We start from the raw sequence: 16,266 nt of genomic DNA on the forward strand, positions 1-16,266 counted from the left end.
TTACAGCTCTCTGTCTCCATACAGCAAAGATACACTCAAGAACCAACAAAGGTAGCTCATCTGAGAAGCTGAAGAGAATCCTGAAGGAAATGAAGTGGTTTCATTTGATTCAGAAATATTTTTTAAATGTTTTTGGAAAAACTATAGAGAGTTTTTGATAAATTAAAAAAAAATTTCAGTGCACAAAAGGTCACTTGTATTTACAATATTGATCTGGCTGCCAGCTACCCAATACTTAGATTAAACTATCAGTGTCCTAGCAAAAGCATAGGTCTTTAAAAAACAGGTTACATTGTCCGTTGCAATCCCCAAGTTCAGTTGACTTAAAGTACTGTCCTTAAGTCATGCTACCAATTGTCTCTGAGGTTTGACAGCATAACAATACAACTCACCCCTTTAGAGAGGCTCATAGCCAAATAACAAGGTTGGTGCAATTGTTAGGTCCATAACCTAGTTGTAGTCCAGGCCATACTACTTCTCAACTATGTCATAGATGAGGTACCTCAAGCCTGGACAACATTTGCATATGCAAACGAGATAGGGTGACCAGACAGCAAGTGTGAAAAATCAGGATGGTGGGGGAAATAGTTCCCTATATAAGACAAAGCCCCTATTATCAGGATGTCTGGCCACCTTAAAACAAGAGCTTGTGTATGCAAATAACAATGCCTTGAGTGTACCTTATTTCTGAAACAGTGTTGGACAGCCACATCCTAACCAGTGTTTTATACACTGATAAAATATAAAATTAGATGTTCTTCAATGGATTTATTTTCCTACTTGCTTTTAAAATAAATCTAACTGCTCCCATACTAACACAATAGGCATCAACAGTAAACCAAAGCAAGTTACTCTCCTCTCGATTTAGACTGCTGGAGCAAAGGAAGAAACAATGCCTCCTTGCTAATGTAACTACTGTTCCTATAGTATTTGAAGGGGAAGGGAGAAAGAACAGCAAGAAGGAAAGGGAAAAAAAACAAAAAAACACACCATTTGTGACAGGATCACTTTGTACAAGATGGACTCATGCCAGGGCTATTTTAACTTAGCTTAACAAACAGAAGGCTAAGGAGTGACTGATTACAGTCTGTACGTACTTACGTGGGGAGCAGATACTTGATAAAGAGCTCTCTAATCTAGCAGAGAACGGTATAACATGATCCAATGGCTGGAAGTTCAAGCTAGACAAATTCAGACAGGAAATAAGGTGTTAATTTTTAACAGTGAAGGTAACTAACCATAGTAACAATTTACCAAGGGTCGTAGTGGATTCTCTATCACTGGCAATTTTTAAATCAAGATTGGATGTTTTTCTAAAAGATCTGCTCTAGGAATTATTTTGCAGGAGTTCTCTGGCCTGTGTTATATAGGAAGTCATACTAGATCAGTGGTCCCCCTTCCGGCCTTTGAATCTATGAATAAAATCCAGTCAGTGGTTAACAAGTTTGCACAATCATACAAGAGAGAAAACACCCAAAAATCTCATTCCAGAGACTAATTGCTGGAAAGCAGAAAAAGGGTCTTCAAAGTAGCTAGAACCCATCTCTTTCTAGGGGCTGTTTCAGCTGATAAATCTTAGAGTGCTTCGCTTTTTTTGTATGAAGGGTCATTGTAGCCAAGTTGGTCCCAGGATATTAGAGACACTAGGTGGGTGAAGTAATATCTTTTATTGGACCAACGTCGGTTGGTAAAATACTACCTCACCCACCTTGCTTTTTTGTGCACATACACTCATATTGCCCTGCTTTATATTTTCCAAATACTTTCTAAATAAAATGACACATCTTTGTACTGATAGCCTTTACCTTGAACAATGATTTTTTTAAATTTACCATGGGCCTTGTGAACAGGAATGTCAAAGTTCAACTTCTCTAAGGGTATGCCTACAGAGCAAGTAGACACTAGCTGACTTGGGCTCACAGGGCCTGGGCTGTGGGGTGGCTTCATTGCTGTGTAGACTTCCGGGATCAGGCTGGAGCGCGGTTGGGACTCTCTCACCTCACAGGGTCGTAGAGCCTGGGCTCCAGCCCAATCACAGACGTCTACACAGCAATGAAACAACCCAGCAGCCCTGATCTTTTTATTTACTTCAGTGGGAATTGGACTGAATCGGTCCCGGAGATTGTTCCGTGAAGATAGTAATAGCAATAGTAGTAAAAGCTGCTGCCATTGCATCCCTCTGAGAATAGGAATAGGTACTGGTAACTTCCATTTAAAAGTGATAGCAGAACAAAGAATAGGACACAGCATTAAGACAGTTTGTAGGCTATTTTGCTGACTACAGACCACTCTCGGTACACAGAATCCTGAATTAATGGTGGCATCCCAGTCTTTCATTGCAGTTGCAAGACCAAGTTTTTTGGGTGCAAGGCTAACACTTTACACTACATCACTAATGAGTCTGGCCTTAATGCCAGTATAATCAGCTCAGGGAGGATCGACCCAGTGCAAGAGCGAGCCTTCAAAGCCATAGCCGGTGTAGGGGCTTCCATACTGCCCTTCCTCTACTGCTGGCATTTCAAGGAAAAGGGGCAGGTCAAGATTCCTCTAGGCCAGAGGTGGGCAAACTACAGCCCGCAGACCACTTCCAGCCTGTGGGACCGTCCTGCCAGGCCCCTGAGCTCCTGGCCCGGGAGGCTAGCCAGCCCCTGGCCCTCCTCTGCTGTTCCTCCTCCCCCACAGCCTCAGCTCGCTCGCTCCGCTGCCGGCACAATGCTCTGGGCAGGATGGGGCAGGAGTCCTGGGGGGCCATCAGGAATGAGAGGAAGGGTTGGATGGGGGGGGGGGCAGGGGTCCGGGGAGCAGTCAGGGAACAGGGGTGTGTGGATGGGGCAAGGGTCCCGGGCGGGGGGCCGTCGGGGGGGGGTTGGATGGGGCAGAAGTCCGGGGGGGGGCAGATAGGACGTGGGGGCCAGGCCACAACCCCCTCCCCTAACCAGCCCTCCATAAAAATTTCTGAAACCTGATGAGGCCTTCAGGCTAAAAAGTTTGCCCGCCCCTGCTCTAGGCTATGCTGATCCTCTACTTGTTGTTTGAAGCCAGTGAAAGTTCGAGCTGCCTCCAGGGTTCTCTAACCCAGCACGGCTGGATCAGCTCTGCAGAACAAGAGGCACCAGTTGCAGAGCAATGCAAAGATGAGCTTTAAGCCAGCTTTGCACATACCTCCCCTGACATGCTACATGCAGGTCATCCACAGCCCAGGGGAACCACAGCATTCATGCTTGTGTCAAAATACTTTATCAAGGTTGCTTGGCCAGAAGACTGTAGACTTGCCACTCTCAGGCACTAGCAACAGTAGCTGGGATTTTATTACCACCATCTGCCTATGGGATTATAGTTTTTGCTCAGAGACATGACAGTTGCTTCAGCATGGCCTTCCTCTACACTGGGAACAGCTCAGGAGCTGGCATTCTCTGCTTCAGCTGCCTTCATCCTGGTGTCAAGCACATTTTTCATTGTGGAAGCATGTTTCCAGCCCACTGATGATCCCTCAGCACAACAGAAATAAGAGTGCAATGCCGGCTGACTGCCTCCTTCTGTCAGCTGAATGTAGTATTGTGCTGTACTTTTAAAGCAGTTTCTTCACTTGCACAGGGAGCCTCCTTAGACAATAAGTGTTCCACAGGCTTGGCATACCTACCGCGTGCACTGACTCATCTGTGCAATTCTCCCCCTGCTCTGGCTGAGTCTTCTCCAGGAAAAGGAGAGCATGCCCCAACTGCTGGCCTCTCATCCCACAACCCTGCCCAGATCAGGGAGAGAACATAGTGGGCAAAATACTACCTTGCCCTGTCTACATGAGGTGGTGAACTATGAGGCCTAAATTTGCCTACAAGCGCATCCTCAGATCAACTTGTACTCCTGCATCCAAGCAACAAAAATGTTTTCTGTTCCAAATCTAAACCGCTCCAATCTCCATTTCCATTTCAGCCGTGCCAATGTAAGAGCAAGTCAAACTTTCATGCTCAATTACCCGAGCCCTGGGAAACTGCACCTCAGTCCTCTCCTTTCTGGGCTTCATCCCAAGAAAGCTACCATTACACACCCAGGGTGTGGTGGTGAGAAAGGAAATAACCAAATTAGAGGTGAAGGAAACAGGAGATTTGCACACCACTATTAAATAAAACTACCTTAACCATAATCGATACATATGAAAAAATCAATTTGTAGGGGAAAAAAATCAAGACTCATTTTGCATTTAAAAGTGATTTATTAAACAAAGGAAGTATTATTGTAGTTAGCGAAGTGAACTGCTTGTTTCTGGCCACCATGTCCTTCAAGATTTCAGAACTGGTAGATTTCATCCGCTCACGCCTACTTTTTATTCATGGATTGGATTAGAAAGCTTTCCTGCTTTCTCAACTCTCAATTGGATTTAACTAGTTGAATAAACTGGACTGAAGAAAATGTTCTCTCTGTACCAGCAAAGGGGGTTACTGCTGTCAAAAGCTGGCACACGCAACCTCTTCCAACAGTTCAGTGTTTTGACTTTCTTTAAAATATGGCAACAAACATGTACTCCTTGATATTATTTTCTGAATTTAATTGAAATGGATTTTAATAGATTATAATAATTTTTGGACTTAACGTAAGTTAATTTCAAACTTAGTCTTAAATAGGTTAAGTAAACCTGCATTTAGTTAAGATTAAATAAAAAAATGATTTTTTAAAATCAATTTATCCACTCTGCAATCACACAACCAACTATGATTTATTTACCATCCTACCCACAAGTGGGAGTAATGATGATCTACTTCACATCACACATAAGGTAAATAAGGTAACTGGGACACAGAATTTCAGTCATTTGACAAAAGCCAGAGGGTCAAAATATCCTAGCTCTTAGACTTCCGCTCCAACCTGTGGACCATGTTGCCTCTTTGTTAGAGTAAGTGAGCTTGGTTCTAGTCCCATCTCTGCTGTGCAACCTTGGGCAAAACACTTAACCTCTGTGTACTTCAGCCTTCCTATGTGTACAGGGACAAGTTATTGGTCTCTCTGTGGGAAAGCTAGTCTGTGTGTTAACATGCTTTGAGATCCTTGGGCAAATAGTGCTAGGAGGGTACACCAAGGATTATTTTCTGTTTTGGCCTTCGTTTATTAAAGGAAGGCCTCCTTGGAATTACAAAGATACATATCACATGTGGTTAGTACGTTTCTAATTTGCCTTACAACTACTCCAGTGCTGAACACCTACTTAATCGGTGTAGTAATTACTATGAAATAACTCACCAGCGCCAGTCATTTCCTGTTGCAACTCATTCTAGAAGCTGGCCAATTTCACTGTGCATTAAATCAGATAGAATAGATAAGCATAGTTTACTGCTCAGGAATGCTGGGAAAAAATTGGCAAGAGGTTACAAGGAAGGTACATGAATTAACTGCTGACCAACAGCATTAAAAAAAAAAAAAAAGGACCAGAGAAGGATACACTGAAGGATCGAGTTAAGCTCCATGCTTAAGAGATTTAGGGACAGTGGAAAACAGGAAGGGCCGAAACATAAGCTCCTTACTTGGATTGCTCAGGTTACGTCTACACTTAAACAAAGTGTGGCACAGCTGCGTCACTGTAGTGCTTCAGTGTACACATTCACTATAGTGACAGGAGGGATCCTCCAATTGCTGTAGTTCAGTGGTTCCCAAACTGGGGTTCACGAAATGTTACAGGGGGTTCTCTGGAAAAAATTCCCTAATGGTGGACAGAGCTGTCCCTAGGGCCCCGGGCAGCACGGGGCCAGCAGCCTGGAGCCCCTGGACTTCTGAGAACTACGCATTTCAAAGCAAGCAGATCTATCACACTGAGGAGATTTAAACTTCAAGACTCCTTATAAGAAATGGAAAGGGAGGTGGATATTTTTTGCTGTTTTTAAAATTAATTAGGCAGCTACTATTGTTTTTAAAATTATTATGAAGAACAAGTTTAAGCTTTGTTGTAACGTGCATTGTTTGCCTGGGCTGCTCAAGACCTGAATGCTTGTGTAGGAGGAACTCTTTGAGTTGGCATCTTAAATACCTTCATGCTGTTTCACATCTGATACTCCTTGATGAAACATAGGAGCCTTGTCTCATAACAGGCTTATTCAAAATGATACATGCTACGAAAATGAGATCTTGGAAGAGTGTTGCTGTTTTCATAATGTAATAAAATTACTGTAATGATAAATAATAATTAATAATAAATAGTGTGTAATAAGCATATCATAAAAACAAATTTTATATGTCCAAGATCACCGCTTTTATGAATTATACTCATGTAGAGGAGAAAATCCCTGGAAATATTCATTTTTAGGAGGGGGTTTGCAAGACTTGACATTTTAGTGAAAGGGGTTCACAGATTGTTAAAGTTTGGGAATCACTGCTGTAGTTAATCCACCTCCCCGAGAGGCAGTAGCTATGTCAACAGAAGAATTCTTCTAGCATGCTCCACATTGTGGGGTTAGGTTGGTTTAACTACGTGGCTCAAGGGTGTGTATTTTTTACCCCGAGCGACATAGCTGGGTTGACTGCACTTTTTCAGTGGCATATGCTGAAACAGTAAAAAATGTTGATTTTGCACAGAGACAGAAGATTCCATAGCTTGGTAACTGTTCTCAGACGTTTAGCAAAAGCAACTGCCAAGGACAGGTTAACCTCACCATTGTTCACGATGCATGAACAGTTTCTGTGTGCAGCTTGGTCATCTCACGGAATGTCACTAAGCAAGTTCTAGAGCTCAGAGAATGCAAAGCAACTGGCTTCCAGCATGCAGAATAGGGAACTCACCAATACTCACACATGGCCTTTGTCTGCCAGATTTAAATAGAAGGGTTAGAAGTAATAGGGGGAGGTGCACTCAGGGAAGGAAAGCTGGATCAATAGCTCTTTTCCAAGATTGCTTGAGAGGAATGGTAACAAGGGTACCATTACAAGGGGTATACGTTGTGGTTGTATTCCTGAAAAGGGTGACAGATACTGAAACAACAGATACCAGGGAATTTTTCCCCATAAGAAATAATGGCCCACCCCGCCGCTTCTTCCCCCCCCCCCTCAACCCCCCCGCCCAGCCTTGTTCCACCCCAGCCTTGTTCCACCCCCTCTTCCGAGCGCGCCCCATCCCCACTCCTTCCCCTCCCTCCCAGGGCCTCCTGAACACCGGGGGAAGCACCCAAAGAAAAGCCACACAAAAGATGAAGCGATGGATATGCGGATCGGAACTGATACAAATTGGAACACGTTCCCCTATTGATGAGCGATGGATAGGTGAAACGACAGATAAGGGGGAGACATATACAAGGCACCCCCCATACTGGGTAAAATGACTGTCATTAAGATACCTATCCAATACACATTCCATAGTTACCTCTGCAGGAACAATGGATAATTAAAAACAATTAATATGAACACTGGGATTTTCGGCACATCATTTCACAAACATCACTTCATTGTACAGCAATCAAATTCTAGGTCTATAAGACTACTGTAGAGAGATTAGTTATACAAGAGTTAAGTAGTTTACATGATGGCTGGACCTGAATGAGTGTTTCTAACACCTGGCATTCTGCCTTCAACCTATTGTTTGGATTTAATGAGAACTACTTCTACTCCAACACCTTCAGATTGAGCAATACAAGTATTATGTTGGTAGTCTGGAGAATTACAAAACAGGTGGCTAAGTGGTTTTTTTGAAAAACCAAGAGTTCAAAATATTCAGTAGCCAATGGTCTTAAAAGAAAACCCTCAACTGTCTCAAAGAGATACTGCTGACTTAGAATCTAGTCCATTTTTTTTAAAATGTGGAATCTAAAGTAGTGTTCCCCCCCCCCCCAACGGTTTTTACAAACATGTTTTTTGTTCTCTTCCTTTGTTGCTATGTGAAAGACTCAAACAGACCGATTATACAGCAAAACAGACCACACAAAGTACTGTGAACTTCAAAAGCAAACAAACTGAAAACAGAGAAACATACATTTTCCGGTAAACCCTTTCAGATAATCTACCCTGCTCATTCTAACAATAAAACATTTTCAAACAGAAGCATGATTTTTAAATAGAAGGTCTCTTTCCAGCCGGTGTATAGTCTAGATACAAAGTGGTAAGCTAGCTAACTACCCGAATCCAGTAAAAGATGCTCTGATATGATGCAGCAGGTCAAAACAAGAGTAACTCTGTCAAACGTAGAACAATCTGATCTAGTAATAAATTATGTTGTAAACTAGTGCAACAGACTCACTAATACACACACTACACATTGTACAAAAAAACCACACCATTCCGGTCTCCTGTGTTCAGTTTCACTGACAAATATAGAGAATAATCTTTTATGACCAAATGATTACAAATGCCGTTTTATTTCTGAATCTTGGATAAGGAAGTTTTCAGATGCTATAAGTTAGTCCCCCGTGATGCTTCCCACTCCCCACTCCCCACCCCCGTCTTTTATAAAGTTTGCTGCATTGATTCTGAAGGTTTATTCTGTTTCATACAAGAACTCAGAGCCAAGAAGTGTACTTATGTGACAGTGATTTAAATTAAAATGCTATAGGAGAATTTTGGAAGATCAAGATAGCCAAATGGAATTCTTAACTACTCTTGTTCATATTCCCATTAGGGTTTCACCTTGTTTCCACTCATTTGTATATTCTACTGGGGTGCATTATTGTTCTACCTCTACATCCTGCTTTCTGAACAAAACTTAAATGCATAGTAAAAAAAATAAAGTCAAAAATGTGAGCACTCCGTACCTGCAAATGCCAGAGACCTGAGAATGGGAAGGAGGCTGGATGGAATGGAATACAATTTGAGGCCTGGGAATCCGAGTTCTGGCAAACCCAGAACCAGGCTTTCCAAGTTTATCCATGGTCTTGGTTACAAGAGGAATCAATGTTTGCTTTCTTTCAGCAGCAGTAGTCCATCCGTGTGCCTTTGACAGTCACAGAGCAAGGGAGTTGCTGTTATTCCTTGTGTTACATCTGCAGCTGATTGCAAAGAAAGCAAAACCACAGCACCACCTACTCATGCTGCAGAAACTCTGCTAATTGGATGGTAATTCCCTCCTCCTCTTCTCATCCACCCAGCTAGACTGATGTAATAAAATCATGGTAAACATACCTGTGACTTTAAATATACAGCTATGCAGCCTGTCCAAGAGTTATAATCATCTGTCCTGGCTGGGAATGCAATACATACCTGAAGGACATAGTGAAACCAGCTTCTAGCATTTGAAAATTGTGTGGCTATGCATTTAGATCTAGAGAAATTGTTCGCTCTACCATTTTCCACATAACTGATGCAAATCAGACAGGGAACATGCCCAAACCAGGGTTGGTTAAACGATAACTAAAATTTTAACCATGTGAAAAGTAACTCCCATGAGTGGCATAAGTAGCAGTGAACAATCAATCCACTTGAACTGTACCAAGGGTCCTCACAGACTGGGATACGTTAGCCTTTCAGTAACCCCAATGAGAATGTCATCTGACCTCTGGTAGATAGAATGCATTAACAAGTGCACAAATTGAAGCCCAAGAACTCTTGGAGAAGAGGGGAAAGACAGTTATATGGCTGTTCCAAGCTTTGGTATCATGTTCTGAACCTATTTCTTGATGAGTTAGGAGTGTAAAGAGCAGTATTAACTGGATGACAGTAGTATCAACAACATGCAACCAAACATATGGCAAGATGCAAATCCCAGGCCCTAAAACTCATTTAAGACAAGCAATATATGACAGGAGAGGGGGAAAGGATAAAGCAGTCATATTCCCTCATCAGCTTTCTTCTTTCCACCTTCCATCCTCAATTGTTCTGAGATTTTTCCTGTCTGATTTTCAGTGTTTGTTTTCCGCTGCAAATCTTATAGAAAAATAAAATCACATTTGAAATTTACTCAGTGAAGCCATGTGAGGCTTGTCAAATACTAACAGATCTTCCCGATGTTCCTAGCACTAATGGTTCTATGGGTCATTCTCATTATTATTGGGTCAAGAGAAGGGGCACCACCAATTGAATTTCCTCAGAAGGACTCAATATTTAAAGTAAGAGTATGCTAAGGAATCTCATTTGTGGATTTCTTCTACTTATTAACACAGCCACTATTCCAACCTGTGTACTAGTAACTATAGACCCTATGTGGGTGATTCCTAACCACTGGAACTGCATAAATTTAGATCTAGCGGCCAGCCTGCACTAGTTAATTCACTGTAGGCAAACGTGGCCCATGGCAGCAACATGTGGCACTCTACCCACATTGCCGTCCCTCCGCAGGGCTAACTTAGGAACTGAGTGAGGCATGGAGCTATGTGCAGATTCCCTGCACCCGGGTGAATTTCACCACAACCCAACTGTAGAATTCAGTAAGTCTCTCGCTTGGGCATTAATACTAGCTAGGAGGGGAACATTTCCAGTTTTCATAAAAGTATAAAAATTACCCTCTCTTCTGTCCTGTTGAAGAATTTGTCCTTTTGAAATTCTTGGAGCTTAACAGAATGAATGTTAATTGTTGATTAGATACAATTTTTTCTCATAAAAATAAAATAACTGAGCCCAAACCTGGAGCGCTCTCATATCTGCAATACATGCTGAGAGACATCAACTTTCTTGTTCAATTAGAGCCTGATCCAATGCCCAGTGAAGTTCCCTATTTCTACGATATGATGGGGGCTAATTTAGCTACAAGTCAGGGAAAAGATCTTGGAGTCATCGTGGATAGTTCTCTGAAGATGTCCACACAGTGTGCAGAGGCGGTCAAAAAAGCAAACAGGATGTTAGGGATCATTAAAAAGGGGATAGAGAATAAGACTGAGAATATATTATTGCCCTTATATAAATCAATGGTATGACCACATCTCGAGTACTGCCTACAGATGTGGTCTCCTCATCTCAAAAAAGATATACTGGCACTAGAAAAGGTTCAGAAAAGGGCAACTAAAATGATTAGGGGTTTGGAACGGGTCCCATATGAGGAGAGATTAAAGAGGCTAGGACTCTTCAGCTTGGAAAAGAGGAGACTAAGGGGGGATATGATAGAGGTATATAAAATCATGAGTGATGTGGAGAAAGTGGATAAGGAAAAATTATTTACTTATTCCCATAATACAAGAACTAGAGGTCACCAAATGAAAGTAATAGGCAGCAGGTTTAAAACAAATACAAGGAAGTTCTTCTTCACGCAGCGCACAGTCAACTTGTGGAACTCCTTACCTGAGGAGGTTGTGAAGGCTAGGACTATAACAGCGTTTAAAAGAGAACTGGATAAATTCATGGTGGTTAAGTCCATTAATGGCTATTAGCCAGGATGGGTAAGGAATGGCGTCCCTAGCCTCTGTTTGTCAGAGGATGGAGATGGATGGCAGAAGAGAGATCACTTGATCATTACCTGTTAGGTCCACTCCCTCTGGGGCACCTGGCATTGGCCACTGTCGGTAGACAGGATACTGGGCTAGATGGACCTTTGGTCTGACCCGGTACGGCCGTTCTTATGTTCCCTCTGGCTGGTCTATCACAAAAAAAAGTTACTGATTTCTAGTTACCAAATGAAGGCTGCACATATTGCATTCTATACAAAGTTCTTTCAGCTTCTTACACCCAAGCACACATCACTCCTCACAGGACTTCCCTCCCAAGCTCTCACAGATTTGTTTCATAACTAAAATTAAAAAAAAAATCTATAAGCTTCTATTTTAATTTTGCAGTGATTCCACACTACGAACGGTCAGCTGAAGAGAGGGGAAAGAGTCTTCACGAACTACATAAGACCACTCAGATGAAGAGCAATTATGTAAAATGGTAACATCTTGCTCAATAGATCTGCTCCCTTTGTCTTCACTCAGATTGCTTACAGCAGTGATTTTCACTAATTTTAGTCTTGTTAGTGTGAGGTGACCTGCTTTCCTATAGGATAGACAATAGGGTTGTGCCCCTTCGGGTTGTGTTTTGTCTCACAGCTCCCATTTGATTTATTTATTCACACGTAAGACTAGCCCCCAAAACATTTCAACTGAACAGATTCAACCACTTTTGAGTGCTTTGTGAACATAAGACATCTTCAAGTTTATTTTTAAAAGGGTCCCTCCCCCCACCTTTTTGTAGTTTAGGGGTTTTCCTCAAACATGCAAGACAGACAGGAGAATGTTTTCAAACGCTACTGAGCATGTGAAAATGGGAGGGTATAATAAAAGCCTAGATGCCATCTTAACTATAGCTTTCACAACAGCAAAAGATAAATTACACAGAGTACTATCAAATTAAATCCAATAGGCCAACAACCAAAATTACAAATCTGGCTAATCCACAAAAGCCAGGGAAAGGAATTCAATTCTCCACTCGAACCCAGATACATACACGAGATGCTTCTACAAAACCTATACTCCTGCAAAGTGAGAACAATTTGTAATCAATGGGCCAGATCTTCAGTGGATGTCAATTGGCATCACTCCCTCAGTTGCTGCACTGGCTTCAATGATCTGTCCCACAAGAGGTCTCATGCCAAGTGCACCGTGCTCTGACACAAGCTGTAAAATTCACAGCCTTTTCTTTGCCTTTTAGAATATCCCTCTACGGCTCCCCCTTAAAATTCCTATGAAAGAAAACAGGTGCACATAACTACCATTGCTGAAAGAACAGAGGGCACGTCACACCCTACAGACGCCTTCTCCCAGCACTTGTAGGCAGCCTCAACATGTCTTGCCCTTGCCAAACTGGTTTTCCAATAATACAAGTTGTCTGCAGGATACCCAATAATAATAATAATACAAACTAGCTTCACAGTCCTGGGTTTTTAAACGGACAGTGACTATACAAGACGATAGTTCAATCAGGTAAGTTACAAAATGGAAGAGTTTAGAGTACATAGGATGTACTGAAACAGGAACAAGTTTCAATTTGTTTATGTAACTTAATTCCTGGGAGCAGAGCAGCTTGTGCACAACATTTCAAAACTGAGTTTAATAACATGGGTACATGTATGCACCTCAGAGTTGCTCCACATTTTATATGCGGCCAACTGGGTGAAAGTGTTCAACCTATCCCGTATTCATTCCTTTCTGCATTAAAGTTGGTGACTTGCTGGCATCTGGGAGGGATAATTCGTGTGTAATGTTTTCCAAAAAAGGATAGAAAGTCACACCGCCTGCTAAGCTTGTACTCTGGGTGCAACTCCACTGTTCTGACTCTGATCTCACACCACTGAGAATCAGGAATCTCTCCAGTGAAGTCAGTGGGATTACACAGGTATAAAGCCAAATTGGGTTCAGAACCAGGCCCCTCACGCGCATCCTCAGTCATGCATCTTCTAGACGGAAAAAAAAAAGATGAAGCCAAAAGGAAAAAACAAGAATTCATTTCTGGCTTCTGAGAGCATTTGAATGAGTCATAAGTGCAGCCCAGCACCGGGATTCTGCTGTTAACAATATAGGTGACTCCAGCTTCAAAACATGAGTTGCTGCTTAGTGGCTTTCCAATGCCGCACAAAATGTTTTCAGACGAGTTGGCCAATACCAGTAAACCCTGATTTCACTAAGGGAGTATGGGGTGGGGGGAGTGAAGGGCACAATAAGAGGTTCAGTCAAGCAGACTGCACATGCCCCACAGGGTTGAAGCCTCCGGGTAAGCTCATGTGCAACCCCCAAGATCTCTGTAGCTACATTCCTGTGAGAGAGTTTTGCTCCTGCAGGATGAGCTCTGCAAGAACAGTTTCAGATGGTGCAACACCTTACTGGGTAGTGGTGTTAGCCTGCATCCACACTGCTGGTCAGTCGTGTTAGAAGCTGACGGGGTGCGCTAACTCGAGCGGTAGCCTATACCACTGTTTGGGCCAGCCAACTTGAGTCAAAAATCACCACCATATTTCAGTTAAGAGCATGCGTGGGCACGGGACTCAAGTTAAGGGCACCACTCCAGTTAACTTCGTCATGAAGACAAGCCGTTAGAAGCAACAGCAGAAACAGATATTGTAGAGCGCCTTTTAACAATTCGGACTTCATATATGCTTCCAAGTGAAAGACAGTGTTTACCTGGAGTGAAGCGTGAAAGTCTGTCAGGTCAGCTGAAATCCCATAAAAGAGAATGAGGTCCTTTGCTCAAAAAGCACAAAGGTTAGAAAGCCTGGAAATTCCAAGCGAAGGCTCCTATTTACATTTTACAGAGTGCCCATTAACACTAGAGACTTAACATTTTCTTAAGTCATCCAAGTAATTTTAGCTCTTCCCCCTGCTCCTCATCAGAGATCAGGAGAAACCTCAAGCTACACTATCTATCCATCCACACATCCTTATTAAGATTAAGTAGTAATTATAGTTTTTGTAGTCCGTAATGAGATGAGCCTGTGTGATGGATGGATAAGATTATCCGAGTCTCTGCTTGTTCTCAGAGTGATGCTACAGATAGAGCTGTGCGCGGATACAAAATTCGTACCCGCATCCAATCCACAATCTGCAAACATGCAGATGAGGATATCCACAGATATAAAGCAGATATCTGCAAATTTGCAGGGCTCTAGCTACAGAGGCATAGTTGTGGTTTGCGGTAGTGTAAAGTAACAGTGAGGTTTATTTATTGGTAACCAACTAGCAGCAGTAAAGCAGCTACAGAGATTTTTTGACCTGATGGAGCTCCCAAGTTTGTGGTTCTATAGCTCCTCCAAGAGTCAGGATCTTAGTTTTACATTTTATCTGGAAAATGGCACCTCACGCAGCCCCATGCTATGCTGGGGCATCAGTTCAGTGCTGACTCAGAGAGGAAAGCATCACCTTCAGTGAATCGCCAACATTACTTTACATCATGCAGCCACCTGGCTTTTAATCGGAGGATTCAATCCAAATACTGAGCAGGTGAGAGCCTGCTCAATGACATGTATAAGACCCAATCTGATCCCAGCCTAAGACTGTAAATCAGAGGGCATAATCCTCCATTTGTGGATTCATAATCTGCTTTAAAGCACCTACATGTTATGTGACAAACAGAGAATCAGAACTTCAAGTGAGAATCAACAGCAGGAGCAGATGATTCAGAAAAGCAGCGCAGATTCTGTTTTCATGCAAATAAACTTTAATCTTGCAATTGATGATTATTTTTTTAAAGGCATGATGGTCAGGGAATACACTAGCAGCTGGGGAAAATGGGGTGGAGTGAGAGCTACAGACAAGTAGTGGAACCCAGAGTTACTTCTGTCCATTCAACACACGATCAGCAGTTGTAGCTGTGCTGTTCAGTTGAAAGTAGTGCAGAAGCTGGGAGCTGCCTGCACACACCAGGAATAGATTGCATACCATGGGAGGTGAGCAGAGGGGAAAAGAAAATTTGCAGGATGGGGAAATGGAGAAGAGGGCAGGAAGAGGCACTGCAGAGCAGGCTCTGCATTCCCAGTGATCTCAGCATTATCTGACCAATCTCTCACCTCTTCTGCTGTTCCCAGTGTGCCTCTAAAGTGGCACATGAGAACTAAAGAGTTAATAGTGAAGACAAGAAAAAAAATGCAGAAAAGCATCTGTACACAAAAGCCCAGAGTTTCAAATATTGTATTCAGATTTAGCATACAACATCAATGATATTTCAGTTATAAAAGTACCTTTTGCCCTAACAAAGCAGTCACCAGGCTTGAGAGATATAGTTAACGTTGAAGTACCTTTTCCTTTACAACCCACCCATGTTGACTTACTCAGACCTTTGTCAAACAATCTCCTTTTGAGTTAAAGCTTTCCATGATTGCTCCTACCCAAGGTAGAACTGCAATCTGTATTTCTCTTTCTTAATCACACGCAACTTTCCACATACAATAGGGTTCGGGGGAGAGGCATCCAAAGAGGTAAGGGTGTGTGTAAGTAGAAGAGAGTATATATGCTAGAGGCTAAGGTGGGAGCAACTGTTCTGGGAGGGGCTGTTACACAGAAACATTATAATTATCAGGACCTTAAAAAAAAAAAGTCTTCTCTCATACTACACCAAAAATCCACTGAGTCATACACTTCAGGCCCCCATACCTTGTATTGGGATGCTGTATCATTCACTACGATATTTTGCCACTAGAGCTTATTTAAATTCCGATGTGAGTAGTTCAGACCCAACTTTGTACATTTATTTTAAAACATTCTGCACCCTGAATTTGATTCAGTCCTGTTTGTACGGAGCATTCATTTTTGGTGACACTTCAGGCCACCAAAAATTGAGGAACTTGTGCATGAATGTACATTTGCTTAGAAGTTTGTACTCAAAATTAGTTACTGTCCTGTTTCAGTCATCCATTCTGGGAACCAGAACGCTTGCAAAATAGCTGTTAGGAAACAGCACCAATTTTAT

At 42.3% G+C, this 16,266-nt stretch overlaps 1 protein-coding gene across 39 annotated transcripts in view; it reads right to left on the reverse strand.

Moving 5' to 3' along the window:
- ARHGAP40 (Rho GTPase activating protein 40) overlaps positions 1-16,266 on the reverse strand; it is a 73,340-nt gene that overhangs the window by 33,297 nt on the left and 23,777 nt on the right. For 8 of the 39 annotated variants that reach the window (XM_042858286.2, XM_042858285.2, XM_065565846.1 and 5 more), the window contains exon 2: positions 1,102-1,181. The exons of 9 other annotated variants lie outside the window; for them this stretch is intronic. Coding sequence is in view for 15 of the 30 variants with exons in the window: in XM_042858279.2 (XP_042714213.2) it covers positions 1,098-1,181; positions 8,721-8,836 (200 nt within the window). In the remaining 15 variants the exon portion in view is untranslated. Of the gene's footprint in view, positions 1-1,097; positions 1,182-8,720; positions 9,093-16,266 lie in introns of those variants that run through there. 22 more of the 39 variants (XM_065565819.1, XM_024105073.3, XM_042858278.2 and 19 more) reach the window with 16 other exon arrangements.

This window comes from Chrysemys picta, chromosome 13, assembly GCF_011386835.1.
Source record: "Chrysemys picta bellii isolate R12L10 chromosome 13, ASM1138683v2, whole genome shotgun sequence".
NCBI classification, from domain to species: domain Eukaryota; kingdom Metazoa; phylum Chordata; order Testudines; family Emydidae; genus Chrysemys; species Chrysemys picta.